This window comes from Panthera uncia, chromosome D1 (assembly GCF_023721935.1).
Source record: "Panthera uncia isolate 11264 chromosome D1, Puncia_PCG_1.0, whole genome shotgun sequence".
In the NCBI taxonomy this organism is placed as follows: domain Eukaryota; kingdom Metazoa; phylum Chordata; class Mammalia; order Carnivora; family Felidae; genus Panthera; species Panthera uncia.
This window is the reverse complement of record NC_064808.1, coordinates 6,371,521-6,398,582: the sequence shown is the minus strand read 5'-3', so window position 1 is coordinate 6,398,582 and position 27,062 is coordinate 6,371,521. Positions and strand designations below refer to the sequence as shown.

At 50.8% G+C, this 27,062-nt stretch overlaps 1 protein-coding gene across 3 annotated transcripts; it reads right to left on the bottom strand.

Annotated features, from left to right (window-relative positions):
- Positions 1–15,365: 15,365 nt before the first annotated feature.
- BATF2 (basic leucine zipper ATF-like transcription factor 2) lies at positions 15,366–22,216 on the bottom strand. 3 transcript variants are annotated; one of them, XM_049643170.1, is made up of 3 exons: positions 22,010–22,216; positions 20,574–20,675; positions 15,366–17,090 (listed from the first exon to the last, which is right to left on the bottom strand). In XM_049643170.1, exons 1-3 carry the CDS (start codon positions 22,046–22,048, stop codon positions 16,407–16,409), a joined length of 825 nt encoding a protein of 274 aa, XP_049499127.1. In that variant the 5' UTR covers positions 22,049–22,216; the 3' UTR covers positions 15,366–16,406. The 3 variants fall into 3 exon arrangements, 2 of the variants coding, with proteins under 2 accessions (XP_049499127.1, XP_049499129.1); XM_049643172.1 differs by having other exon boundaries at positions 15,366–17,087; XR_007460335.1 differs by lacking the exons at positions 15,366–17,090; positions 22,010–22,216 and adding an exon at positions 18,152–19,783 and having other exon boundaries at positions 20,574–20,654.
- Between the last annotated feature and the right edge of the window lie 4,846 nt (positions 22,217–27,062).

Sequence of the window (27,062 nt, the reverse complement as noted above, 5' to 3'; positions counted from 1 at the left end):
CGCCCGCCAGCCCTTTTGCGCACGCGCAACCGCGCTCCCCGCCCCACCCACCCCGCCGGGGCCGAGCGTTCTGCGCACGCGCAGATGTGCTCCCTCGCCTGCCGCTGTGGGAGCGCGCGCCGAGGTTTGGCCGTGGCGTGCGCGGCGCGGCGCCACGGCCCCGTGGGTGGTCCGCCGCTCAGGTCCCGAATGGCTCGCGGCCCCACCCCGGCCGGGGTCTTTTTGTCACTACTCATCCTGTCCACTGTTTGTTCACTTACCGCATAGTCCGTGCCTGCCGTGGGAGCTGTGTCCTGCGGAGCCCCTACTAATGTGTCCAGCATCGTGAAGGCAGTTTTCATACTCGCTCTTCTTTGATAAATCCCGACCGCAGTGTTGTAAAGCAGGTTTTTCAAATTTTATTTTAATGTTTATTTATTTATTTTGAGAGAGGGAAAGAGTGCACGAGCAGGGGAGCAGCAGAGAGAGAGGGAGGGAGAGAGAATCCCAAGCAGGCTGCATACGGTCAGCGCAGAGCCTGACCTGGGGTTGGAACTCAGAAACCGTGAGATCATGACCTGGCCGAAATCAAGAGGCGGCGCTTAACGGACCGAGCCACTCGGGCACCTCTGTAAAGCAGTTATTCATATCCTGTTTTGAAAGAGGCGTGGGAATGGGAGCGACTTGCGGAGGTGCGAGGTCAGGAACAGGGGTCTCTGGTTTCAAAGCCCAGCACCTTCCCTCCAACTCCCTGCTGATCAAATTCTGACCATGTGAATTATTAAGCGATTTGGCCCTACGTCATCTGGGGGGAGGGGGGGTGACTGGGTGTCTGCCTTCCTGAAAATGGACCTGCCCAGATATCCGGCGATCCCAACTCTTATGTCTACGGCCCTCCTGCATTCTCCTGCTTTCCTCTTCACTGCTCATGGTGTTCCCTCTGTTTGGAATGCCTCCCCCACCCCACCTGAAAACTTGACTCCACATGCCCAAATAGTAAGCTCTTTGAAGGCTGAGTCTTGTATGTCTTTTTATACCCAGGGCAACTGAGCACCTACTACTGAGTAGTACATGCAAAGACCTGGAAAAGCAAGGCAGGAAGAAAAAGGAAAAGTGGATGGAAGGGGAGGAAAATATCTCACCTGGGCATCTGCCCCATCTAAAGAAGGCATCTGCTGTCCAGTGTTCCACTAAAGGGAGGCCTGTGGGAAGTGTGGCCTGGTAATGCCAGATCTGATTTTCCTGGGGAATCTCCCAATTTAAAAATGTTGGCAACTAGGGGCGCCGGGGTGGCTCAGTCGGTTAAGCGTCCAATTTCAGTTCTGGTCGTGATCTCATGGCTCATGAGTTCAGGCCCTGCATTGGGCTCTGTGCTGACAGCTCAGAGCCTGGAGCCTGCTTCCAATTCTGTGTGTGTGTGTGTGTGTGTGTGTGTGTGTGTGTGTGTGTGTGTCTGCCCCTTCCCGGCTTGTGCCCTCCCTGTCTGTCTCTCTCTCAAAAATAAAGAAACATTAACCAAAAAAAAAAAAAAAAAAAAAAAATGTTGGCAACTAATTGAAAACCTTGAATACACTGTGGACTGAAACTAACACATTTGTGTGCACAGCTCTGGAGACACCCATCTGTGGCTCTGACCTTGCTTGGCACAGAGAAAAAGATGACCAAGCTAGTGATACTTGAGTCGGAGCACCGGGCAGCTTTCCAGCAGTTGTTGTATGCACTCTTGCACTCTTTATGCTTGGGAACCAAGAGAAAGACCCCTCTTTGGGCCGGGTGGGGATAGGATCCATGCAGGGTAAAGGGATCAGGCTTCTGTTGTGTACATGTGCTAATTACTTGTAATCTACCTAGCTGGATATTATTTGTCCCAAAGCGGTAAAGAAGGTTGAATGGCCACTTGTGTGATGTACATGATCTCCTATGGAAGAGGGCCCCTTGTCAGGTGTGATGAACAGGAAATAATCACTGGACACAAAGGGTCTTCAGTTTCAACCAGCCGGAAGGGAAATAAGCAGGAACCCAGGGGATTCTAACCAAAAGGCTTACTTACAACTCCAAATGACCAAACATCCCACTTCCTGTCGTCTGCAATTACAGGGTGTGGGGTGAAATAAAAGGAGCACACAAACACTTTCAACGAGGAAGATTCAACCAAAGTGTCTCCTGGCGGACACAGACGCGCACACACTCCGTCAAGGCATGGGTGCCTTCTCCACCCATGTGGTCCGCTGTTTTTTCCTTCCTGTTCGGGGAGGGTGTCAGCCCCATGTTGGGCACCATCTTGTGTGATGAGCCCAGGGCTGCCTCCACGGGGGCTCTGGCTGAGGGCCTGTCGTGGGATGCAGCCATAGGGAGGAATTCTTACCTGAGACGACAGGTGTCCCTTGGGCCAGAAAAGGGGCAGAGCCACCCCCTGAGCAGGAACGTTAAGTGCCAAAATTCCAGGAGGGAACTGAGTGACATAACTGGAGAAGGGGGAGGGGGGCTGAGGTGAGTACTTCAATTAAGAGAGTGGATTCAGGAATTTGGAGCCAGTCAGATAAAGGGATAACAAATATTTACTCGATCAACAAATATTTATTTGAATAACTATAAGCGCTGTTCTAGCCCTTTGGGGATACTTTGGTGAATAAGACAAAATTAGCCGTCATTATGGAGACGACCCGGAAATCAAACTAGATGGGAGAATTGTAGCTTGCTTTCATGAGCCCCCCAGGAGGGTTGTATAGCTGACTGACCTGCTTCAAGAGTTAGAGGTGGTACCGACACCTGGCCACCACACCTGGCCACCGCAGGCAAGATGGTGGGAGGGGCACCACCTGTGGGCCTGAAGACTGCCTGGTCCCTTGGGATTTTTTTTTTTTTTTTTTACTTTAAACTAGTATTACATGTAAAAAAAATTATAGGGGCACCTGGGTAACTCGGTTGATTGAGTATCCGACTCTTGGTTTTGGCTCAGGTCATGGTCTCTCGGTCAAAAGATCGAGTCCCGAGTCGGGCTCTGTGCCCAGCATGGAGTCTGCTTGGGATTCGTTCTCCGCCCCCCTTCTCTGCCCCTCCCCCACCAAAATAAATAAATAAACTTTAAAACTAAATAGATAAATACAAAGTAAAAAAAAAATCACATATAATTCAATTCATTGTTTTTGGTGTATAAGTCTATGATTTTCTTTAAATTTTTATTTATTATTGAGAGACAGAGAAAGAACACGAGCAGAGGAAGGACAGAGAGAGAGGGAGACACACAATCCGAAGAAGGGTCCAGGCTCTGAGCTTTCAGCAGAGAGCCCCACGCGGGGCTCGAACTCACAAACGGTGAGATCATGACCTGAGCTGACATTTAACTTACTGAGCCACCCAGGTGCCCCCTAAGTCCATGATTTTTAACATATGCATAGATTCAAGGACATCAGGATAGAGAACAGTTCTGGCCCTCCAAAAAATATCCCCTGGTTGCCTCTTTATCATCAAACCCTCCTCCAACCCCAACTACTGGCAGCCTGTTCTCCATTCCTAGTTTCCAGTGGGTCACATAAATGGATTCATGCACTATGTAACCTTTTGGAGTTGGGGTCGTTCTCTGAGTGAGACACTCAGATTTATCCATGTTGTTGTATATATATCCATAACTCATTCCTTTTTATTTATTTATTTATTTTTAAAATTTTTTAACGTTTTATTTATTTTTGAGACAGGGAGAGACAGAGCATGATCGGGGGAGGGTCAGAGAGAGGGAGACACAGAATCTGAAACAGGATCCAGGTTCTGAGCAGTCAGCCCAGAGCCCGATGCGGGGCTCGAACTCACGGACAGTGAGATCGTGACATGAGCCCAAGTCAGACGCTTAAATGACTGAGCCACCCTGGCGCCCCAACTCATTCCTTTTTATTGCTGAGAAGTATTCTATTGTAGGGATATTCCACCATTTCTTTATTATTTGCCTATTGGTGGACATTTGGTTTGTTTTCAGTTTTTGGCGATTTTGAATAGAGCTTCTATAAGGCTTGACATACCGGTTGTTGTATGAACGTAAGTTTTCATATGTCTCAAGTAAATACCTAGAACAGGAGGGGCGCCTGGGTGGCTCAGTTAGTTAATCGTCCAACCTGGGCTCAGGTTATGATCTCACGGTTCGTGAGTTCAAGCCCCGCCTGGGGCTCTGTGCTGACGGCGCTGAGCCTGGAGCCTGCTTCAGATTCTGTGTTTCCCTCTCTCTCTGCCCCTCCCCCACTCTTGCTCTGTCTCTCAAAAATAAATAAAAACATTTTTAAAAATATAAAAAACTACCTAGAACAGGGGTTGCTGGGTTCTATGGCAAGTATATGTTTAACTTTCTAAGAAACCACCAAAATGTGTTCCAGAGTGGCTGTATTGGTTTGCATTCTTATCAGAAGAGTATGAAAGTTTCACTTGCTGTGCATCCTTGATATCACTTGGTATTTTCTTTCTTTTTTTTTAAGTTTATTTATTTATTTTGAGGGAGAGAGAGAGAGAGAGAGAGAGGGACGGAGAACATGAGCGGAGAAGCAGAGAGAGAGAATCCCAAGCAGGCTCTGTGCCGTCGATGCAGAGCCCAATCCCACAAACCAAGAGTCGGACGCTCAATCAACTGAGCCAGCCAGGCACCCCAGGACTTGGTATTTTCAGTTAAAAATATTTGTTTTTGTTTTTGTTTTTGCCATTCTAAGAGATATTAACGGTATCTAGTTGTAGATCCAATTTGCATTTCCCTAATGCACCTTTTGAGCATCTTTTCATGTGCTCTTGGGAATCCTGAGAATTAATAACCCTGGACCCCAACTCAGAAACCAACCTACAGTGCTAAATAGACTTATATGGATTCACATTTGGCCTGACATACTGGAACATTTTAGCAGCAATGCTCAGCAGATGACAATTGGATTCAAAGCACATACGCCAGATCTGTCCAGCCAGCAAGCAGGCGGCAAGAGGCTCCTGGCTGTTAAGCACCGTCTCCCCTGCTCCAGGTTTTATGTAGAGGAAAACATTTTGTGCCTTTGCCTTCGGGATGGGCTCCTTGTCAGACCCTACGTCATTCTGGTCATGGTTTTTTCCCCTGAGCCTCCTACTTACCATTCTCCCTTCCTTCTTTCCTTTGCTAAAGAACTATTTATTGAAAGCCCGCTGCATGCCAGGCACTGTGCTAGGCTCTAGGGTCACAAAGTTGAGGAAGATGCGCACTTCCAGTAGGTTCACATTCCAACGGGGGGAGGATTAACATAAAGCAGATTTTTAAATACAGTGCAGTGAAGGCACCGAGGGACCAGCGTTCCAGGCCTTTGGGGACCCGGAGGAGAGGGATTCTTGGAGAAGATAACGCCTGTAAGGAGTCCTGAAGAACGGGTGGGTCTTGGACTAAGAGACACAAAGAGGGCATTCCAGGTAGAAGAGACAGGCTGAGCGAAGGCCTGGCAATAAGAAATGGCTTGCTGGGGCGCCTGGGTGGCTCAGTCGGTTAAGCGTCCAACCCTTGGTTTGGGCTCACGTCATGATCTCACAATTCCTGGGATTGAGCCCTGCATTGGTCTCTGTGCTGACAATGAGGAGCCTGCTTGGGATTCTCTCTCTCCCTTAGCAACTTGCTCTCTCTATCAAAATAAATAAACATAAAAAAAGAAAAGAAGCATTAAAAAAAAAAAGAAATAGCATGCTGTGTGCACACTTCTATGAGAAATTCAATTTTCCTCAAATCTATGGATGGAGGTGGAGAGGGGCAGGACACAGAGTTAATGAAGGAGACAAGGGCTGGATCATGGAGAAGCTTGGCTCATACACTTGAATTTATCCCCAAAGCTATAAGGTGCTTTTATTTTATTTACCTATTTTTTAATGAATATTTCTCTTTCCTTTCATTGATCTTTTTTTTTTTTTTTTTAATGTTTCATTTTTGAGAAAGAGACAGAAGGCAAGCAGGGGAGGGGCAGACAGAGAGGGAGACACAGAATCTGAAGCAGGCTCCAGGCTGCGAGCTGGCAGTACAGAGTCCGATGTGGGGCTTGAACCCCGGAACAGTGAGATCGTGACCTGAGCCAAAGTTGAACGCTTACAACTGAGCCACCCAGACGTCCCCATAAGGTGCTTTTAACAGTTAGATTTTGAGGGTGCCCGGGTGGCTCAGTCGGGTAAGTGTCTGACTTTGGCGCAAGCCATGATTTCCTGATTTGTGACTTTGAGCCCCCGGCCCGGCTCTGTGCTGACAGCTTAGAACCTGCAGCCTGCTTCAGGTTCCGAGTCTCCCTCTCTCTCTGCCCCTCCCCCACTCACACCCTGTGTCTCTCTGTCTCAAAAATAAATAAACATTTTTTTTTAAAGTTAGATTTTGGTTTCGGAAGTGCCTTGCTTTTCTGCTCTGTCGATTCTAACTCAATCGTCAAGGTCCATCTCAAAGGCCACCTCCTTTGGGAAGTCCTCTCTAATCATCCTAACCAGAAACTTTGGCTCCTTCCTGGGGCTCTTCACCCATCTTTTGTACTTACTATCAGTCTGCCTGGAGGGTGGGAACTATCATTCACCCCACTTTGGGTTCCTCGTGACGCTTGCCACAGGGTCAACACATAGAAGGTGCTGATAAATACTTCATGAGGGGTACCTGGGTGGCTCAGTCAGTTAAGCCTCTGGCTTTGGCTCAGGTCATGATCTCACGGCTTGTGAGTTTGAGCCCCGCGTCGGACTCTGTGCCGACAGCTCAGAGCCTGGAGCCTGCTTCCGATTCTGTGTCTCCCTCTCTCTCTGCCCCTCCTCCCCTGCTCGTGCCCTGTCTCTTGCTCCTTCAAAAATAAATAAACGCTAACAAACTAAAAATAAACAAATACACAAATGCTCGATGAATGTGAATGCATTTGTGAATAGAAGTTTTCTGGGCAGCCCAGCTCCAGAATCTGTCAGATTATACTAGTGGTTCTCAAATTTAAGTATTTGTCAGAATCACCTAGAGGGCTTGTGGATTGCTGGGCTTAGCCCCCAAGTTTCTGATTCATAGGTCTGGGAAGGAGAAGGGGACTGAAAATTTGCATGTTGGACATGCAAAAGAAGTTCCCAGGTGATCACGCTGCTGCTGCTGAGGACCACACTCAAGGAACCTTTGATGTGGCGGTGGTTACAATTCAGGTGCTTCTCACAGACAAGCCCTGGGCTGGGCATTGTCAAGGGGCCCTCTTTGCTGCTGTTGCTGCTGTTTCTTGTCTGACCACCTGAAGCTTCAGTGGATCCCTTCAGGGGATTTCCTTAGTCTTTACTCTGTCCCACCCCTTGGAGCTGGAGCTGGGCATTACAGTGCCCTCTCCTGGTCCTTTTCTCCCAGGGACTCCCTAAGGCTTCTCAGAGGGAGCGTGGTCACATGGGTTCCTTAACAGGCTTCCCTCCCATTGAATAGCTCCACCAGCGAGCCCCAGAGGACAGGACAAATCCTGAGTATGACCCATGAAGAAGCCTGGGATATAACGTGGCTCTTTCTGATAGGGTCAGAAAGGGGTCTTGTCCCCTTTAAGACCCCTGCTTCCTGGGCCTCTGCAGTGCCCCCATCTCCCTCCCCCAGGGTGGGAAGAAGCCACTAAATTAACAGCTCCACTTCCTGCAGCACCTGGGGCTCTGCCTCCCCTGAGCCCCTGCCACCTCCCTTCCGGCTTCCCAGGTCAATTACCAGAGTCAGGCGACGTTGGATGTTCTTCAGGTCTCATCTCGAGGGGACTGGAGACCAGGAAAACCGGCTCAGAGAGGCAACCCTGGGGGTAGGAGGAGGGGAGGAGGAGTGGTTCCTAAGGGAAACTATCATTTGATTGGCTGTTTTTCTCTCCTTCTTTGAGTGTTGGCTCACAGCAAGTCTGTGACACCCTGTGACTCCCCAAGTGTGAGCCTTGTAGAGCTCAGCGATGCAATGGGTTGGGCTAGGGCTGCTCAAAGAGGCCTCAGAATCCTTCTGGGCTTCTCCGGTGCCGGCAGCCCCAGAGGGGCTGCGGGAGTCACAGCCTGAGCAGCTGGAGGGCTGTCTATCCCCAGGACTATGGCCAGCAGTGAACACACCTGTCATTGCCATCAAGCCCTGATGGGGTCCAGCGCAGCCTCGTGGGAGAGATCACCAAGTGTTCTGAGCAAAAGGGATTCTCCTCACTGCTATGAAATCAATTCAGGCTTCTGAAGACCTTCTCAAGGAACACCACATTGACCTGAAGGACCGTCCATTCCTTGCTGGCCTGGTGCAGAGAAGAAGGTTGGCTTATGGTTTCAGCCTGAAGAGCTGGTAGATTGGAAGAGCTGGGCTTAGAACCGGATCCACGAGTGACAAGAGAACCAACCTCAGTGCTTTGCCCATTCCACTCCCTCTCCCTCCCTTGAGCAGTGGGCCAGGCTCTAGCAAATGTAGCTATTTTTGAGAACTTCCTTATAATCTGGAGGGGAACTCTTGGAGCTGGATATGCTCCCTATAGAGTATTATTATGTTTTATCACCCCCTCTCCCCCCAGAAAGAAGAATCTTCTGGGCTCAGCTTAGACCTTGGAGGCCTTTGTGAATTCAGTAAAGAGAGCTAACTTCTGCGGGCGGTGGCTGCCATAGGACAGAAGCAGCGAACCTTAGCAAGGAGGTGGGAGAGACTCTGGAGAAACCTCTTTAGAAGAAGGATGCTTGGAAAGAGTTCATGTTTGGACCTAGCTGGGAGACTGAGCCCTTAGAGGCTCAAGTGTGCCGAGAATCTTCCACAGAAACTGATCTAGACACTGGGTCCCAGGCCCGGAGCAGGGAGTCACATTGCCGGGGGGACCGGGATGGGGGACATTCTGCATTGTACCAAAGATTCCAAGTGATTTTTGTCTAAATTTAAAAATATATATATGTGTATATAATGAAAATCTACAAACAGACAGAAAAGTGATATACCCACATTCTAGACTGTCATTCCAATTTAACTCTATTTGCTTCATCACATATCCGTTCCACCCACCCACCCATCCTTCTTTCCCCCCAACAATTCGTTCTTTTTTTGAGGCATTTCAAAGAAGTTGCAGACATCAGTATACTTCCTGTAAATACTTCAGCATGCACTTCATTAAATGGGGATCAGTATTGATTTACAAGTTTTTACTTTTGAGAGGAGATTTATATAAAATGAAATGCCTCAATCTTAAGCGTACATTTGCTACATGTTACCAAATGCATGTACCTGTGTAACCCAAATCCCTATCAAGATATGGAACGTTACCAACATGCCAAAAAGTTCCCCCTTCCTACTCAATCCCTTCCCTACTCAATCCCTTCCTACTCAATGCCCCTTCCTACTCAATCCCTGCCCTCACTTCATCCCCCACCTCCACCCCAGAGGTACCACTAACCTAATTTTTTTCCATCATAGATTGTTTGCTTGTTTTGGGACTTTATATAATTGAAAGCATATAGTGTATACTATTTTGTGTAAAGCTTCTTCTGCTCAATGTAATGTTTTTGAGATTTATCCATATTGGTGCAGTTTGTTCCTTTTAATTGCTGAATAATATTGTATTGTATGAACATACTACAGTTTCTTTACCCATTTTCCAACTGATGGGCATAACTAGTATGGCGATGGTGTTGTAGAGTAGTTCAGGACAGAGGAAATGCCCATGATATTCTATTAACAAACATTTCAGGGGGCACCTGGGTGGCTCAGTTGGTTAAGCGGCCATGTTATAAGCAGCTCAGGTTATGATCTTGCGGTTCATGAGTCGGAACCCCCTGTTGGGCTCCGTGTGGACAGCTCAGATCCTGGAGCCTGCTTCAGATTCTGTGTTTCTGTCTCTCTCTACCCCTCCCCTGCTCATGCTCCGTCTCTCTCTCTCTCTCTCTCTCTCTCAAAAATAAGTTTAAAAACAGTAAAAATTAAAAAAAAAAAGAAAAAAATTTCAGGATACAAAATTTATATGCAATATGATCACAACTGTGTGAAGAAAATAATTCATAAAAATATGCTAAAATGTTAACAGTGGGTTTTCTGTGCTCTAAATTTTTAAAATTAATTTAATTTTATTTATTTTTATAAATAATTATAGATTTGGAAGAAACTGTCAAGGTGGTACAAAGAAATCCCATACACTTCATCCACTGTCCTCGATGGTTACATCTTACATGACTTAGTACAATATTAAAACCAGAAAAATGTCCTTGCTATAAAGTGTGTGTATAGTTCTGTATCATTCATTCACACATGTAAATTCGTATAACCACCACATGCAAGGTACAGAATTGTTTCATCACCTCAAAGATGCAACCCTTTATAGCCACACCCATCTCCTCTCCCACCATCCCTAAGCCTTTGCAACCATTAATCTGTTCTCCATCTCTATAATTTTGGCATTTGGGAATGTTACATAACTGGAATCATATAGTGTGTGGCTTTTTGAGATTGGCTTTTTTCACTCAGCATAATGTCCTTGAGACCCATCAAAGTTGTTAGGTGTATCTGTAGTTCATTCCTTTTAATTGCTGAGTAGTATTCATTCAATGGTATAAGTAATTCTGCTCACCTGCTTTTCAAATTTCCTACTGAGTATGAAATATATTAATTCTCAGGAAAAAGGAAAAGTACTGATAAGCAGGGGCAACGCATAGAGAAGCAATTCATGCCTTCAAGGGAATGTTGTGTTGAATTAAATAATAGAATTTTAGACTTGGAGTGCCCTTGAAAGTCACCTGGGTAAGTTTTTCACTTTGCAGGAGTTTTCCCTGCAATATCCTGACAGGTAGCTGTGCAGCCTCTGTGTGGATACTCCTAGTGATGGGGAACTCACTATCAAATAAAGCAGCTCCTTCAACTGATAACAAGATATGTCTTTCTTCCTGGAGTTTGGGCATGACTGAGAGAAGATCTTCTGTCATAGGTTGTTTTTATCCTGCCTGGGCTCTCTTCCCTATCTCCCCTAACCAAGCCCAAACAGTGAGCGAAGCCTGCAGAGCCTGAGCAAGCTATTGGATATGCTAAGTCCAGGAATGACCTCTCTGGGGAGATTTCAGTATTCACTGGCTTAGAAAAATAAGAGCTGCAGACCTTTTAAAATGGAATGAAATTCTGCATGAGCGCGCACACACACACACACACACACACACCCATGGTCCTCTAGGAATAGTCTCCTTTCTGCCTTGAAGGTTGCCCCCCAGGAGGCAATGAACCACTAATCCAAGAGTAAAGGTCTCAGATTCTCTCCCTCTTCCAGTCCCCAGGATGAGACCTGAGATCAATTCCTTTCCCTTCCGCTTTCCTTGAGAGCAGACTCTGATCTGTCCATGGTTCTGATTGTTAATGTATTTCACTTGAGGGCAAGGCGTGGGTTCTTGCGTTCCTTCACGATAACTAATATACATTGAGCACTTATTATGCCCCAGGGACTGTGATGTCCTTACATTCAGCCTCTTTTTATTGTGGTCTTCCAGACATAAGGAAAAAGAGCACAGATCATAAACATACAACACAATGAATTTTCATACAGCGAATATATTCATGTAACCAAAACAAAGATCTGGAAACCGAACATTATAAGATTAGTTTTTTCCTACTTTTGAACTTTACATAAATGGATCATACAAATTGTCTTCTCTTTTGTGTCTGGCTTCTATTATGCTTGGGAAGTTTATTCATATTGTTCTAGATAGTTGTAGTTTGTTCATTCTTGTTGTCATGTAGCATTACCTTGTGTAAGACATTATGCAATTTATTCGTTCCGCTGCTGATGGGGTATTTGAGTTGTTTCCAGTTTTCTGCCATTATGAATATTGCTGATATAAACACTCTTGTTCATATATTTTGGCAAACATATGCTTTTCTATAACATATATTAGATACACATGTATAGAGGAGTATGTATACACATACACACATATACATCGGGTGGACGGCAGTGTGTTTTTAAATTCCCATTTTCAGATGAGAAAACTTAGGCTTGAAGAAGTTGAGCCAGAAAGTAGTGGAGCTGGGCTGCTAATCCTATCCCGTCTGGCATTGGAGCTCAAGCTGTCTATCCGTCATGTTTTACTGCCTCCTGGCACACAGGCCATTTAGAGGTACTCATGATGTGCCAGACTGGTTGCTGCCACTGAGGGAAATAAAAAAAAGAGAGGAATGCACAGTCACTCTAGAAGGAAAACGATGGATGTTGGTAAGGCACATGGGTGTGACAAGAAGTCTAAGGAAAAAGGGGTCATTTGTATCTTGGAAGATCCTTTAGGAGGCTTCCTAAAGGAAAAAGCACCTAAAGAGAAAAGATGGGGGAAGATTCTGGGCATGCCAGGGTGAAGGGAAGGAGTGCCAGGCTGAGAGAGTCTGAGGGCACAAGAAGAGTAAGTCCTCATATAATCGTAGCCACAAGGGCCCTCAGAGATCACCTTGTCCAGTCACCGTTGTCCACTCACCCATTTTTGCATTGCTGGATTCCAAATTTATATAGCCAGTCTTGACCATCTCTCTGATCTCCAAACTCTTTTCTTTTTAGTTGGGTGACAAATCTGCATTTCAAATTTAACATTGCCAAGACAGGGCTCCCAACCCCGTCCACTCACACTCACTCCAAACTGCTCCTCTTCCAGTCTTTCTTGCTCTTAGGAACTACCAGCCACTAATTACTCAGGCTCCAGACCACAGCATCATCCTTCCTTCCTTCCTTTCCCATACCCAACCCATGAGCACTCCCCCTCAGCTGTATCTACAAAGCACATCCTGAATCTGGTCTCTCCTTACCACCTCCCCGGGACCTCTCTGGTCACGACTGTCACCATCGCTCACCTGGACAACTGCAACAACATCCTCCCTGCCTTCCTGTTTCTGTGTTCTTCCCGAAGGCCACAAGGAGAAGCCTACTTTGCCTCTTCCAGCTTCTGGTGGCTCCAGATGTTCATTGGCTTGGGACTTCCTAACTCCAATCTCTACTCTGTCTTCACGTGGCCTTCTTCCCTGCATCTTCTCTCCCTATTATTGGTGACTTCCTCTTATTTTTTTAGGGCCAACCTGGATGATCCACGATGATCTCATCTTAAGACCCTTCACTTAATTACATCTGCAAAGATCTTTTTTCCAAATAAGGTCACATGCATAGCTCCTGGGTGGACATACCTTTTAGGGAGCCAAAAGGTACTGTACAACCCAGTGCAGAGGTGAAACTCAAAAGAAAAAAAAAAAAGCTGAAAGAGTGTAAACTGAGTTTAAACTTTAGTCCTCCAGTGAGCGATTCCTTTTCAAAGCATAGAAGACTCCTGCCCTGCACATACTTGCTATTTCAGCACTGACTGTCCACGCATCACTTCAAAGGTCATTGTGAGGAGGGAGTGTCTGCATTGTGCTCGCTGCAAGGCTAATTCGGGGCTATGAGTCTAGCCAGGGGCATTGCTGCAACCCCAAACCCATCAGATCCTCTCTGCTCATTACTGGGGGGGGGGTATTGCCACTACGATTAAGGGGGCAAAATAGTTTCTTTCCAGAAAATAGCCTTTCCAAAGAGAGTCACCTGCTATGCAGATAGTGAAAGGAAAAAGAAGGGTGCCTGGGTGGCTCAGTTGGTTAAGTATCTGACTTGGGATCAGGTCATGATGTCGTGGTTCAAGAGTTTGAGCCCCGAGTCAGGCTCTGTGCTGACAGCTGTGAGCCTGGAGCCTGCAGCCTGCTTCATATTCTATGTTTCCCTCTCTGCCCCTCCTCTGCTCTCTCTCTTTCTCTCCCTCTCTCTCAAAAATAAATAAACACTTAAAAATTAAAAAAAAAAAGAAAGGAAAAAGAAGGGGTCCAAGAATGGTAGGCAGCCTCTAAGACGGATGTTCCCTCGATGATCTCCCCTCCTGGTTTTTATGTCTACATGTCGTCCCCTCCCCCTCAAGCATGGCCTGGATCTAGTGACTTCCCTCTACTAAATACAATACAGTAAGAATGTCAGGATCTTATTTCCGAAATTAGGTCACAAAAGACTGTGGCTTCTGTACTGCTCACCTTGCCTCACTCTCTAGCTTCCTTGCTTCTAGGGAAGCCAGCTTCCATATCCAGCCGCCCTGTGGGAGGCCCGTGTGGCGAGGAACTGATATCTCTAGCCAACAGCCTGCAAGAACCCGAGGTCCTTGGTCCAGCAGCCCTCAGAGAACTAAAGCCCGCCAACAGCCTTGTGAGCAAGCTTGGAAGTGGACCTTCCAAGGCCGGCAGACAAGCCACAGGAGTGAGCTTCGAACCTGATCTCCTCTACCCCCAGCTGAACCTTCCCATGTTGCCGCCTCAGCCAACGCTTTGATTGGGGCCTGTGGGAGACCCTGAGCCCCAGGCCCCCAGCTACGCTGTGCCCACAGAATCTGTGAGATGATAAACACTCATCGGTGAAGCCGCTAAGTTTTGGAGTCATTTGTTGTACAGCGATAGATACACCCAGATATAAATTTCTAGGCTCTACTCAACCACGTGGAAGGCTCAGGCTATAACCGTAGCTATGTTGACAAATTCGAGGATTCACAGATATTAGCTCATATCCCTTCTGGGGAGAATCTACAACATCTCCTCCCACTCCTTTTTATATTTTTAAAGAAACAGAATATCAAACTACAGTGACAGTTACACATTCTTTTTTTTTTCTCCCCCGGCTTAATGTGTTAGGAGCATTTTCTCATCTCATTAACTGTACTTCGAAGCATTATTTATTCCTCGCGCCTCTCCAGCAGCCCATTTGATGAGTGCACCAACGTTAATTTAGTCACTTCCCCTCTTTCATGTTTTGAGCTCAAGATGGGGTTTTAACTCTTCGGTTCACGTCTATCGGCGCATGCTGGCCCCTTCAAGCAGGGCTTGTGGGGAGAGGGGGTCTGGGGTATGGGGTAGGGAGAAGGCAGGATCACCTATGTTTAAGTGTTTCTCATGCTGCATCAAGCCTATAACGCTTCCTGGCTACGTGTCCTTTGCTTGTTACTTAACACCCCCAGGCCTCAGTTTCCCTTTCTGAACAGTGGGAAGAACAACCGTACCTACCTCACAGAGTTATTAGAGGCACAACCCGGGGGTTAACCCAGGTGAAACACAGCACAGTACCTGACAAATTTTAAGTCATACGGACACAAGCCAGACCACAGTGTCCTCACACACAGGGCCTGCCCCTCGTTAAGTCTCAGTCCATGGCGCATGATATCAACTCCTGTCCCAGACTCCCGCTGACCTTCAGTGAAAAGTATCTTGGCTTTCCTCCCACCAGTCTGCTCTTCATGAACCTGTGGTTCAGACCCCCCACCCCGGCACCACCCACAATCCTGAAACCATCACCCGTGGTCTAGCTGCGTGGCCCCGGACAAGTACATCCCATCTCTGGGCCTCAGCTTCCTCATCCGTAACATGGGGAGGGGGTTAGATTGGGAGGCCCATGAGGGATTGCCCACCTCTAAGACCCTGGACTATTCCCTCTTCTTTCAAAGGCCCTTCAGTTTCAATCATGCAGAGTACGGTCAGAGCTTTAAAAAAACTAGCCAAAGCAAAAAGACTTGGAAAACACTTTAATGTATTTACCACAACACGTACGCCAAGACGTGCTCAGCATCTTGGAGCGTGTCAAATACTTGCATAGTGTCTGTATGAGAATCCAGGTGGAGGGTTGGGGTTTCTCAGCTCAGGCCCCTTACAGAGCTTGGGCTGAGTCTGAGAACCCCCACCCCCAATCCCAGCCGATACTACAGCTGAGCTCCTGCCTGGGAAAGGCAGGGAGCTGTTTGGGAAGAGCCTGGAGAGCTGACCCTGGAGACTCTCCTATAGAGGTCTTGGCACGTGTATAGGTGCCCCTCCGGCAGACATCCCCGGGGAGACTGTTCTAGGCTTCTCCCCACCTCCAACTCACAAGTGCGGTTCCTTGGCACTGAAAGTGCGGCTAGGGAAGAAAGAGTCCACTTCCGGGCTCCTGCTTGGCTGGCCTCTCCCCATCTAGGCCTGGACTCTGGACCAGCCCCAGTAGGGCGAGGTTTCAAGGACTGCAGGGGTCTGTGGCCCTGGGAGGCACAGACCAGAAGAAAGGTCTCCTCCTTGCTCCCAGCACTTCAACCTCTTCACACCAGCCCCCGCTTTCTAGGACGTCAGTTCCTAGGGTGCCCGGGCCAGGATCCCACCAAGAAAAGGAGGAGCAGATGGTGGGGTTTCAGAGCCCACAAAAGACCACGTGACCTTGGGCACATCACACGGCTTCTCTGGCCTCTATCTCCTGATCTAAAAAAGGGGAGCGACGATCCGGATTTTGCACAGTGACCACAGACTCGACATAAGATAATAGCAGTGACAGGGCCCGGCAGAGTGGTGGGCAGCAGGAATGACTCTCTTTTCTTGGTGAAATGCTGGGCCAGCGGGTCAGCCAAGAAAGGCAACCTCCGGGGGTGATGGAGGAGGTCCCTGTGTGCTATGGCTGCTCCTTCAGCCCCAGGAAGGGGCTGGCTCAGCTCCAGGGGGTGGTTTAGAAGTGAACTTGAGCAGAGGAGAGCAGGGGGAAGGCCAGGAGTGGGTGGGGACTGGGATCCACACCCAGCCCTTGCCGGTCTGCTGCTGCTGACACAGGCTTGTGCTCCCTACCCTGCAGGCCGGCCAGCCCCAGAGCAGGTGAGGCGCTGTCAGGTGGGGACCCCAGCTTCCCCCTGGTGGGGTGCTCCACCCCAAGGGGCTGTAGAGGGGCAGGTTGGGCTGGGGGGCTGGGCAGGAGGGTGTCGAGCTTGGAGGAAGGCCTTAGCAGGCTGGAGCCAGTGGGCGAGGCTGACTGGACGGGGCCGGGGGACAGCTGGGGAAGGGGTGCAGGGGCCGCGGGGGAGCCAAGGGACAGAGAAGGCAGAGGGGACAGGAGGCGGCCAGGGGAACTATGAGGCCGCAGATGTGAAGAGAGCTGGTGAGCCGAGGGAGAAGAGACGGGGGTCTGGAACAGGCCCGGCTGTTCCTGGAAGCCGTATTGTCCACAGGGCACGGGGTCCGGGGGCTGCTCAGTCTGGCCCCAGCAGCCAGGGGGCACCGGAGCCAAGCAGTTGGCACAGTCCATCAGGCACAGCCGCTCGTGAGCATGCAGGGTCCGGCTCCACCACCCCAGCTCGGCTTGCAGAGTCTGGATCTCCTTCCGCAGCAAGCGGTTGTGTTTCTCCAGTGTCTCGTGCTGCTGGGGGCAGAAGCAGAAGGGTGGGGAAGGGGGTGTCAGCCGGCATTAGGGTCCCAGCACGAGCCCCGTACCCTGCCCCCAGGCTCCTTAACTTAGGAGGGAAGATATTACTACCGTCTGAATGTCTAAGCCAAGGGCCCCTTGGCTCCTCCTCTCTGGCCAGCTCTTCGCCACCGCCCGCCACGTCTTGCCCCTTCTACTCCTACGGGGGTAGATTGGGCTGCCCTCCATCCCCGCCACCAGTTCCCTGAGCCAGCCGTGCTCCGCCAGCCTGTCACCTCCACTCACCGGGGAGCTCTACTGACTGGGGCGCCCCTCAAACCACTCTGTTCTCTCGGCCCAGAGGAGCCATCCGGCAATTGCATCATCAAGCGGACGTTAAAGGCTCCCACACCTCCCTGTGCTCACACCTCCTGCTCCCTTTCACTTCCTGTCCCTCCAACGGACTCTGCTTTCTGCCACACTTCCTGTCTCCTCTACCTGGGCACCCTTCCAGCAACCTCCTCTCCCGGGCTGATCCCGATGTGGCCTTCTCATGACAACCGAGAGGTCATTCTGTCGTACGCACCTCTGGGCTGCTTCGTGTCACTGCCAGACCTCCCCAGGGCCCAGGACTCACCCACTGAGGCACTGTGGGAGGAGCCCAGGGTAGTGGTTCACAGGGCGACTGTGTTCTATCCAGCACCCCCGAGTCAGCGTCTGTTAGGGTCTGTTCTGCTGGACGCTGGGTCCCGAGAACCCCCTTGATAGCACGCAGTTCTAAACAACCATTTACAGCGACAGCAACAAAAGAACTTTCTTTCCACGGCTCCCAAGGCTGAGGGACTTCCTCTGGTCCCCTCCCCAACCTCATCTCTTTCGTGGACAATTTTTAAAAGAGGAGGCAAGGATGTTTTACATAAAAATGTCGCTTCGGGCATGAACTCAAAATTCTAACGGAATCAAAGGCCCTGCTTCTAGGCTGGTCTCTGCCCGTGGAATAACGCTTTGAAAACATGTGATCAGGTCACCTCTCGCTTAAATTCTCCAGAGGCTTATGGGGCGCCTGGGCGGCTCCGTCGGCTGAGCGTCCGACCTTGGCTCAGGTCATGATCTCACAGCTCGTGAGTTCGAGCCCCGCGTCGGGCTCTTGTGCTGACAGCTCGGGGCCCGGAGCCTGCTTCCGATCCTGTGCCTCCCTCTCTCTCTGCCCCTCCCCCACTCGTGCCACATCTCTGTCTCCCAAAAATAAAGATGAAAAATCTTAAAAAAAAATATATTCTCCAAAGGCTTCCATTCAACTCCAGAAATTGAGTCACTCATCGGTTCATTCGTTCGTTCATTGGCCGCGTCCAGGCTCCTCACCTGTTACCTCCTCAGGGAAGGCTTCCCTAGTTAGGTTGCCATCTCCCCCCCCCCCTCCACTCACCCCCTGTATTTTTCCCCATAGCGCTTATCACCAGCTGACATCCCAGATGCCTCACGGACAACTTATTTGTCCGGCTGGCTCCCCCATGAAAATACGAGCCCTGGAGAGTGTGGGGTGGGCTTCCGTCTGCTGTGTTCCCAGCTGTATCTCCAATGCTTAAGACTTACACCTGTCACCCAGGAGACACTCGATAGGCATTTCTGGGAGGAATGAATACATGAATGCATGAAGCCCCCTATCCCGGCCAGGCAGACACCCTACTGGACATCGGTCCTCGCTCGGACAATCTACAGGGTGCTGCTCCCTCGCACCCAAGCCCGGGCTCCTTCATTTGCCTGCAATGCCTTTTCTTACCTCCATCCACTTGGAAAACGATTCATCCTTCAAGACCAGCTCAAACGTCATCCCTGGCATCATCCTACTGCTGCTACCCGTGTGTTACCCCCTCCCCCCCGTGTGTTCCTAGAGCGCTCTACTCTGACTCTGTCATTCGCTTCACAGGGCATTACTGAGTTCCCTCTGTTTGTCAGGCACTGTTCCGGGTGATGGGCAAATAGCAAGGAACAGAATCGTTCCCTGCCTTCGTGGCGCTCACAGTCTGGTGAGGGAGACAAGCAATAAATATCTGAATATGTAACTGAAGTTCAGGGCTAACAAGAAAAATAGAGCGGAGTCACAAGTAGACGTCTCTTTAGATCAGATGGCTGAGAAAAGTCCTTCTGGGGAGGTAGCATTTAAACCAAACAACTGAGGGGCGCCTGGGTGGCTCAGTCGGTTAAGAGTCCGACTCCTGGTTTTGGCTCAGGTCACGATCTCGCAGTGTGTGAGTTCGAGCCCCGCGTCGGGCTCCGTGCTGACAGCACAGAGCCTGCTTGGGATTCTCTCTCTCTCCCTCTCTCTGCCCCTTCCCCACTCACTCTCTCTGTCTCTCTCTCAAAAATAAATAAATAAAACTTAAAAAAAAATTTTTTTAATTAAAATAAATAAGAAATAAACCAAACAACTGGAAAGAAGGGAAGGTCTAGCTGGGCTGTTCTCTGAGAACAGAGCGAACGGTCTACACAGAGCCCCTGAGGTTGGATGTGCTCGGCCAGTGAAAGAACAGGGAGAACAGGGTGTGGGATGTTAGGAGAGGGGGGCGGAGGGGTAGGGCCTTTGGCATGGAGGGCTGTGAATTTCACTCATCGCTATAAGGACTAAGGGGTATGCGGCCTTCCCAAGGGCCAGGTCCCGAGCCCAGGTCTTAATCCTTTCCCTGGGATGGAACTGGTGGTATCCTTGCTCTCTGCACAGAGAAAGAAGAAAAGCTCTAAGGGTCAGGTCACGATCCAAGGTCAAGTTACCATCCAAGGTCAAGAGGCAAGTACAGTGGAACCCTCTCCTGCCCCCCCACCCCCAAGGCTCCTTTGTCTCCTTTGATCTCCACAGGGGTCCTGCCAGGGGACAGGGATTATTGTCCCCATTTTTTTGGATGAGGACAGTGAAGGTGAAGGAAGTGCCTTGTAGCTATGAGTGCCGCAGCTGGGACCCTAAAGCCTGCCCACCTTAACCCCGAACCAGAGTTTCTCATAGTGTGAGTGCTGAGTTCTGTTTGCTTCTACCTCTTGTCTCCTCTCTCTAGATCAGGGCGCCTTAAGGGCAGGGCTGGGCTGCAAATGCACTTTTGTGTCCCCAGAGCCCCCGCGTGTATCTATCTCAGCACCTCTCTCAAACTCAGGTGACCTGGAGGGGCGCCTGGGTGGCGCAGTCGGTTAAGCGTCCGACTTCAGCTCAGGTCACGATCTTGCGGTCCGTGAGTTCGAGCCCCGCGTCGGGCTCTGGGCTGATGGCTCAGAGCCTGGAGCCTGCTTCCGATTCTGTGTCTCCCTCTCTCTCTGCCCCTCTCCCGTTCATGCTCTGTCTCTCTCTGTCTCAAAAATAAATAAACGTTAAAAAAAAAAAATTAAAAAAAAAAAAAAAAACTCAGGTGACCTGGAAACATGCAGCGTATAAGGGGAGCTGCTCATAGGCGGATGGAGACAAGGTGGCCGGGCCAGGTGAATGGAGTCAGGATGGGGAAAGGAAGGCAACCCCACCTGGTGCAGGGCGTCTGCTTTGTTCGTGTGCTTCTGCCGGCTGCGCTGGGCGGCCGCGCGGTTCTTCTGTTTCTTCTTCAGCCTCTGATGCTCCTCGGGGTCCTGCAGGGTGTTAGGCGGAGGGGTCAGGGGTCCCAGCAGGTCAGGGTCCCTGGCCCTCTGTCCAGGCCATCTGTAAAGCCACACCTTCCCCAGTTCAATTCCCCCAGGGGACTCCTTCCTCTGTCTCCCTGGGGGCGCACACACGCGCGCGCGCGCGCACACACACACACACACAAACACACGCACAGCATCCCTCCTTGCATGGCCCACCATGTTGGAACGGCAGCCTCACCCACACGTCCTGCTTACGGCCTGCGATGGGGGAGGACAAACAGAGAAGCCCAGAGCTTCAATTCGAACCCAGAGAGAACTGACTTCACACCCACACTCTCCTTACCAGCCATCTGGCTCTGGGCAAATTACTCCCTTCTCTGAGCCCAACCGCCTCAGCTGTACAACAGAGCCACCACTGCCTTCCTCACAGGCCATAAAACAGGTGTGGGCTTCACCTGCAAGGGCAGGGCCAGGGTCCGATTGGGCTCCGTGAGCCCCTGCCCAGCTCAGACCCGAAGCTGATGTTCAGTCACTCGACAAATATTTATCGAGCACCTACTGCGCGCCAGCCACTGAGCTAGGGGAACAGAGCCGCAGACGAACCAGGCAAAAACCCCTGCCCCCAAGTGGCTCACATTCCAGTGTGGCAGCAACCCGGCAGGGACGCGTGAGTGGACTCAAAAGGTTCACAGCGGGACCCCTCCCCCTGCCCTGGTCCCCACATTAGGGAGTCGAGAAAATGTAGACAAAATATTTTAACCCAAATGCCCAGAGCTTTGGAAGATCAGGTGAGAGGGAATGTTGGAGGCCCCACAGCTCCAGTCCCCCTCCCCTAGGTCACTCTGGACATATGTTCTGAGTGTAGGGAGCTCAGGCAGGACCCTGGCCTCCCTGCCGAGGACTCTGTGCTGCTCGGTTCAAGGTCACGACAGGCCCACTCCAGGTGCTGGGGGTGCCAAGAGACTGGAGCCTGGGGGAGAGACCAGCAGTGGACAGAAAGGGGTAGGATTTCGGTACTTGGGTCCTGGGGGAGGGGCAGGGCCTCCAAGGTGAGCCAAGTCCGAGAATTTGGGGAGGGAAGAGAATGTTCCCATCAAGGCAATGAAGGGAGAGTGGGTTAGGGGACAGGTTGCTCAGAGGCCACGTTCTAAACTGGAGGCTGGCTCTGAAATAGCAGAGCCCCAAAGCCCTCATTTCAATCACCTGGGGGACCTGAAGCCCCCCAGGAGGAGGTATATGGATTCCTTGGTCACACAGCCCTGACCACATCCCTCCCTGCCCGGGAACTGGGGACCCTCGGGCATATTCCCCATCCCCTGTCCCTGGTTCCCCGTACTCACCGTCCTCGTCAGCAGCGCATTGCCCTCGCAGAGGTGCATGGCTTAGGCAAGGGGCGGGCAGAGGTGTCCCTTTGCTACTGTGACCTCCTGGTGCCCTCTGGGGGCCCTAGGAAGTGGCAGCTCTTTAAATCCCCGGTGACCACTCCGCCCCCGGCAAGACAAGTTTCAGTTTCTTCTAAAGCCACGGGCTGCTCAGAATCCCTGGCTCACGTGGCTGGAATTTCCTAACATGAACCGGCCTTCCGGTTGGGCCCCTTCTCTGGAAAGAGAATGACAGAGGGTGGCCAGAGGAGGGGGGAGACCAAAAGCCGGTTACGGGGAGGGTGTCCTGGGGGAGGGAGGGCAGGCTGCCAGGCACGGAACCAAGAGGAGAAGCCAGTAGGGGACGTAGGGCTCATGTGGGACATGGGAGAGCCTCTGGGCTCTGGAATGGCATGAGTCCAGGTTCACGGCCCACCTCTGGCACCCTGGAGCTGTGCAGCTTTGAGAAATCGATTCACCCTCTCTGAGCCTTAGTTTCTTCATCCCTGAAAGGGCACGGGGCGGCGGGGGGATGATACAAATACCCGCTCACAGGCTTCATGTAGGCACTAAGCGAGGTAATACAACCACCCCCGAACCCTCTGACACCAATGTTGAGGCGAGTGTGCAAAAATAAGCAATGGCCTTTAAATAGGAGCACAGATGGATAAATTACTGTGTTTTCATTCAACAGACCACGCAGCAGTAGAGGGAGGGATGTCTAGCAGTTAGGGGAACAGCTTCCAAGCTATGTGACTTGGGTACATAATTTCACCGTTCTGTGCCTTCCCCCCCCCCCCAGATCTATAAAGCGGGGATCAAAATAATTCTGTCGTGAGCAGCAAACGAGTTCAGGAAGACAAGGCGCCTGCGACCACGCCCGGCGCGGAGTAAGAGTTTAACAAATATTTGCACTTGGTGGACGATCAAGGCTGCACGTATCATCGCGCCTGAAAGTCTGTAACATCCAATTGCCTGAAGGCCACAGCTGCAAGAAGGTCTGAACCACATCAGTTCTGTGGGGTTTGCTGATAGGGGTAGGCAAACACGCAATAAAAGTCCTGAAATGTGCCTGTGAACGAGAAACACAAAATTCAGAGAGCGGTGGCCTGGGGGGCGGTGCGCTGAGGGGGGCACACGGGGATTTCAGTTGTGTCTGTGGTGTTTTGTTGGCTAAACTCTGTGATGATATCGTTCTCCACACGTATACCTGAAATGTTTCATAATAAAAACTTCTATTAAAGACCTAGCTAGCCCTGGAGCCTCAGGCAGACCTGGATGGTTGGAGGGACATGCTTGGAAGGGACATCTGTCTGGGGGAACCCAGAGGGGCCAGGAAGCCCCTCCCGAGAGCAGCATAGCAACTGATGTGGAGCACAGAGGGTCCCTTGGTCTGGTGACTAGAGCCTCTGGGGATTGTGCCTGAGTCCTGGGGGCTCCAGGCTGATGGTGTGGGACCACAGGAATGGCAAATAGTGTAGACGTGATCTTCTGATAGGTAATGGTGTCCTGGAGTGCTATGTTGGGGACTTCACAGCTGCCTCTGAGCTTTTCAGAAAAGAGCACTGCAAATGATTCGCCATACCGACCACGCCGTGATCGATTAGTGATGTCTGTCATGAGCAGGGCCTGGAGAGTGACCATCTCCCCCCTCTGCTCTGCCTAAAACTGGGCATGAAACCAGTCTGGGCTTCAGAGTCAGACTTGACCCTCACACCCTGCACTTACAAGGTCTGAAAGCCTGGAGCCTCAGTGCTGTCCTATGTACGCGACAGATGACAGAGAAATCGTATCTATTTTACAAAGCTGTTTTGAGGATGGAGAAGAAGGAGCCGAGGAGAAAGCTCTTTGCATGTTGTAAAGTGCTATCCAGCTCGAATCCTTTCCCGTTACCGAGATTTGCGGGAACACGGGATTAATGAAGGCTCATGATTTCAAATGCCCAGGTGGGTGGGATTGGGCATGATGGCTGGGCCCGGCCCTCCTTGCTTGTAAGGGGTCTGGGGACAGAGGCTGTAATGGGGCACCCCATGCAGTGAGGCTGCCTCGATTGCTCTGGATTGTTTTTGTTTCTGAAAAACCAAGAGGGCCAGGTCACCTTGCCTGCGGCGGGCACCTAAGGGGCTCATTAAGCCAGTCCAGGAGTTCCACAGGGAAGGATCTGGGGAAGCCACACGCATGATGTAACCAAGGAAAAACACATCTGTGGGGCCGGAGGGCAGTAGCTAGGGCCCAACTGCTCCCCACCTCAGCCCCCAGCCCCAGACCGGGACCGCCAGTCTTTCCCTCTCCAGACCCTGGCTTTGGGTGGAAGAGAGGCAGTCAGCAAGTGTGCCTGCGGCCCCTCCCAGGAGGCCACAGCCCTGGAGGAAGTCTGAACGAGGCAGCATTTATGGCTTGCTCTCCCTGAGGAGTGGCAGGGATGAGGGACACAGGGTGGGTAATGTTTAACCCTGAATGGCCGTGTGTGTGGCTTCTCCAAAGAGGTGGTTGCCTTCCCAGGCTGGCAGGGCAGGCTTCAGGGCCATCCAGTCCAGCCTCTCGCTTAGAAGATGAGGAAACAAATGTCCCGAGAGGCCAGGTGGCCCAGAGGCAGGGGGCAGAGGACACGCGTCTCTCCTCCAAGCCCTCAGTCCTTCTCCACACCCTGAGCCTCTGGTTCAAAGCCTGCAGTCCCCGTGGGTGAAGGCTGGGAGGCCTCCCCAAACCAGAGCTACCGAGGGAGCTCTTGGGCAACAGGATCGTTGCCTGTCTTACTCCGAGGTATATCCCCTCAACACTGTCTCCGCATGATGGGTGTTCAATGAATGAATAAACCAATGAAAGCCCAGCAGACAGCTTGCCAGAAACCCCAAAAGCTTTCTGGACGAGTAACGAAGCTTCTGCTTTACTCATTCCCACGGGACCTGCCCTGGGTTCCTGGGGGACTGTCCTCAACCCAACCTCCTCATTTGACCAGTGAGGAAACAGAGGGACAGGGAGGATACAGTCGCGCAGCTGGTTCGGGAGAAGCTAGGACGCACTGATGCTCTCTCTCAGTTCCTTCCCACACCTTCCAGGTTGGACAGATGCTAGGGGTCACCAGTTTTCCAGGGATGAGGACCCTCTTTCCAGGTCTCCCCACCCTGTGCACCCCTCATTTGAGGGCTGACCTCAGGGCACCTTGAGGGAGCGTCAGATGACGGGTAGCAGAGAAAGAGGCCAAGTGGGTGCTGGTGGGGCTGAGGCTGGCTATCGACTGCCCGCCTGCAAGTGTGGATGGGCCTGTGCGGGAGCTGCGCCTCAGCTGGCACAAACTCACAAGGCGCCCGGGTGTGCGACACACGCCCAGCACATCAGCCAACAGGGCAGGGTGTGGTCTGTGGCAGCAGAGGGCACTTCCTTACTGACGAAATCAGGGCAGACTTTCCACGGAAGAAGCTCTTTACCAAGGACATAGAAGGATGGGCAGGGCTCCATCCGGGGACCTGGAACTTGATCTTGGGCAAGTTACCTAACTCTTCATGCCTCTTCTGTAACATGGGCATAATCACATAAGGATTTGATGAAGTAATATATGTAAAGGGCTTAGAACAGTGCCCGGCAGGGGCACCTGGGTGGCTCAGTCGGTTAAGCGTCCGACTTCAGCTCGGGTCATGATCTCGCGGTCCGTGAGTTCGAGCCCCACATCGGGCTCTGTGCTGACAGCTCAGAGCCTGGAGCCTGTTTCGGATTCTGTGTCTCCCTCTCTCTGACCGCCCCCCCCCCCCGCCCCGTTCTTGCTCTGTCTCTCTCTGTCTAAAAAATAAATAAACGTAAAAAAAAATTAAAAAAAAAAAAAAAAAAAGAACAGTGCCCGGCACACAGCAAGTCACATAAACATCCGTTAAACTTTTAGCAAAGGCACTTGATAAATATCTGATAAATTTCTGTTCGCATGACCAAAGGCTTGTATTTTGTTCCATGATTATTCTTTATTTTAAGAAAAAAATGGTGGAATACACGAGGGATAAGATTTTTTTCCTGGGGCACCTGAAGCATTCAACTGATTTCAACTTGGGTCATTACCTAATGGTTCATGGGTTCGAGTCCCATATCGGGCTGTGTACTGACAGCATGGAACCTGCTTAGGATTCTCTCTCTCTCCCTCTCTCTCTGCTCCTCCCCTGCGCTCGCTCGCTCTCTCTCTCTGTCAAAAATAAGTAAATATGTTTAAAAAGATTTTTTTACATAATGAAATACGTTTTTAGTGAAAAGAAGTTAATGTTTGTGTCCACGTGTAAGAAGCAGCATTTAATATTTGAGGTAAATGGCTCAAAATTTCTCAGGCTTACAAGGGAGCATCATAAAAGGTGGGAAACTAGCGCTCTCTGGATTCTTAGTTTTCTAAATGATCTAACTCAAACTTAAGTCACTGACAAGTCTATAGTGTGCCAGCTTCAGGCACAGCTGGATCATGCTGCCCAAACAATGCCACCAGGAGCCAGTGTCTCACCCTAGCTGTTTTCTTACTAAAACAGAAATACCAGCTCAGCTGCCCTGGGTGGGGGAGGGTGCATCCCTCCACCCGCCCACCCCACCACCTTCCCAGAAGTTTCAACAAAGGGCCAGGCCTCGGTTTGGCTTGGGTGGTGTGGCTATTGCTGACATGAGTCACTGTGGCCAGGATAAGGTAGACAAGGCTGGGCTCCGAGGACCACCCTGGAGCCAGGGGAAAGGGTCAGCCCCACCTTAACTCTAGGGACTAGGGGTGAGGGAAGGGCAACTCCCAGAGAGCTGTTGGCGGGAGAAGGGTTAACGGATGCTGGGCTGATCCACCACCGTGGCTCAGATTCAGACATGAGGAGGCTGCCGCTCGCGGCACATCCCTTGGCAGAATCCCATCCCCAGGTGGGATGGACACGGTGCCCCACACGTCTCGGGCACCAAGCCTGCACTCTCTTTCCGTTGCTTCCCAGCGACCCGTGGGCGGGAAAGCGGAGGCTTGCTAAGGGGAAGATTCCAGATGACCTGAATGCTGCGCAAGGACTGGGGCAGCGACATTGTGGGGACT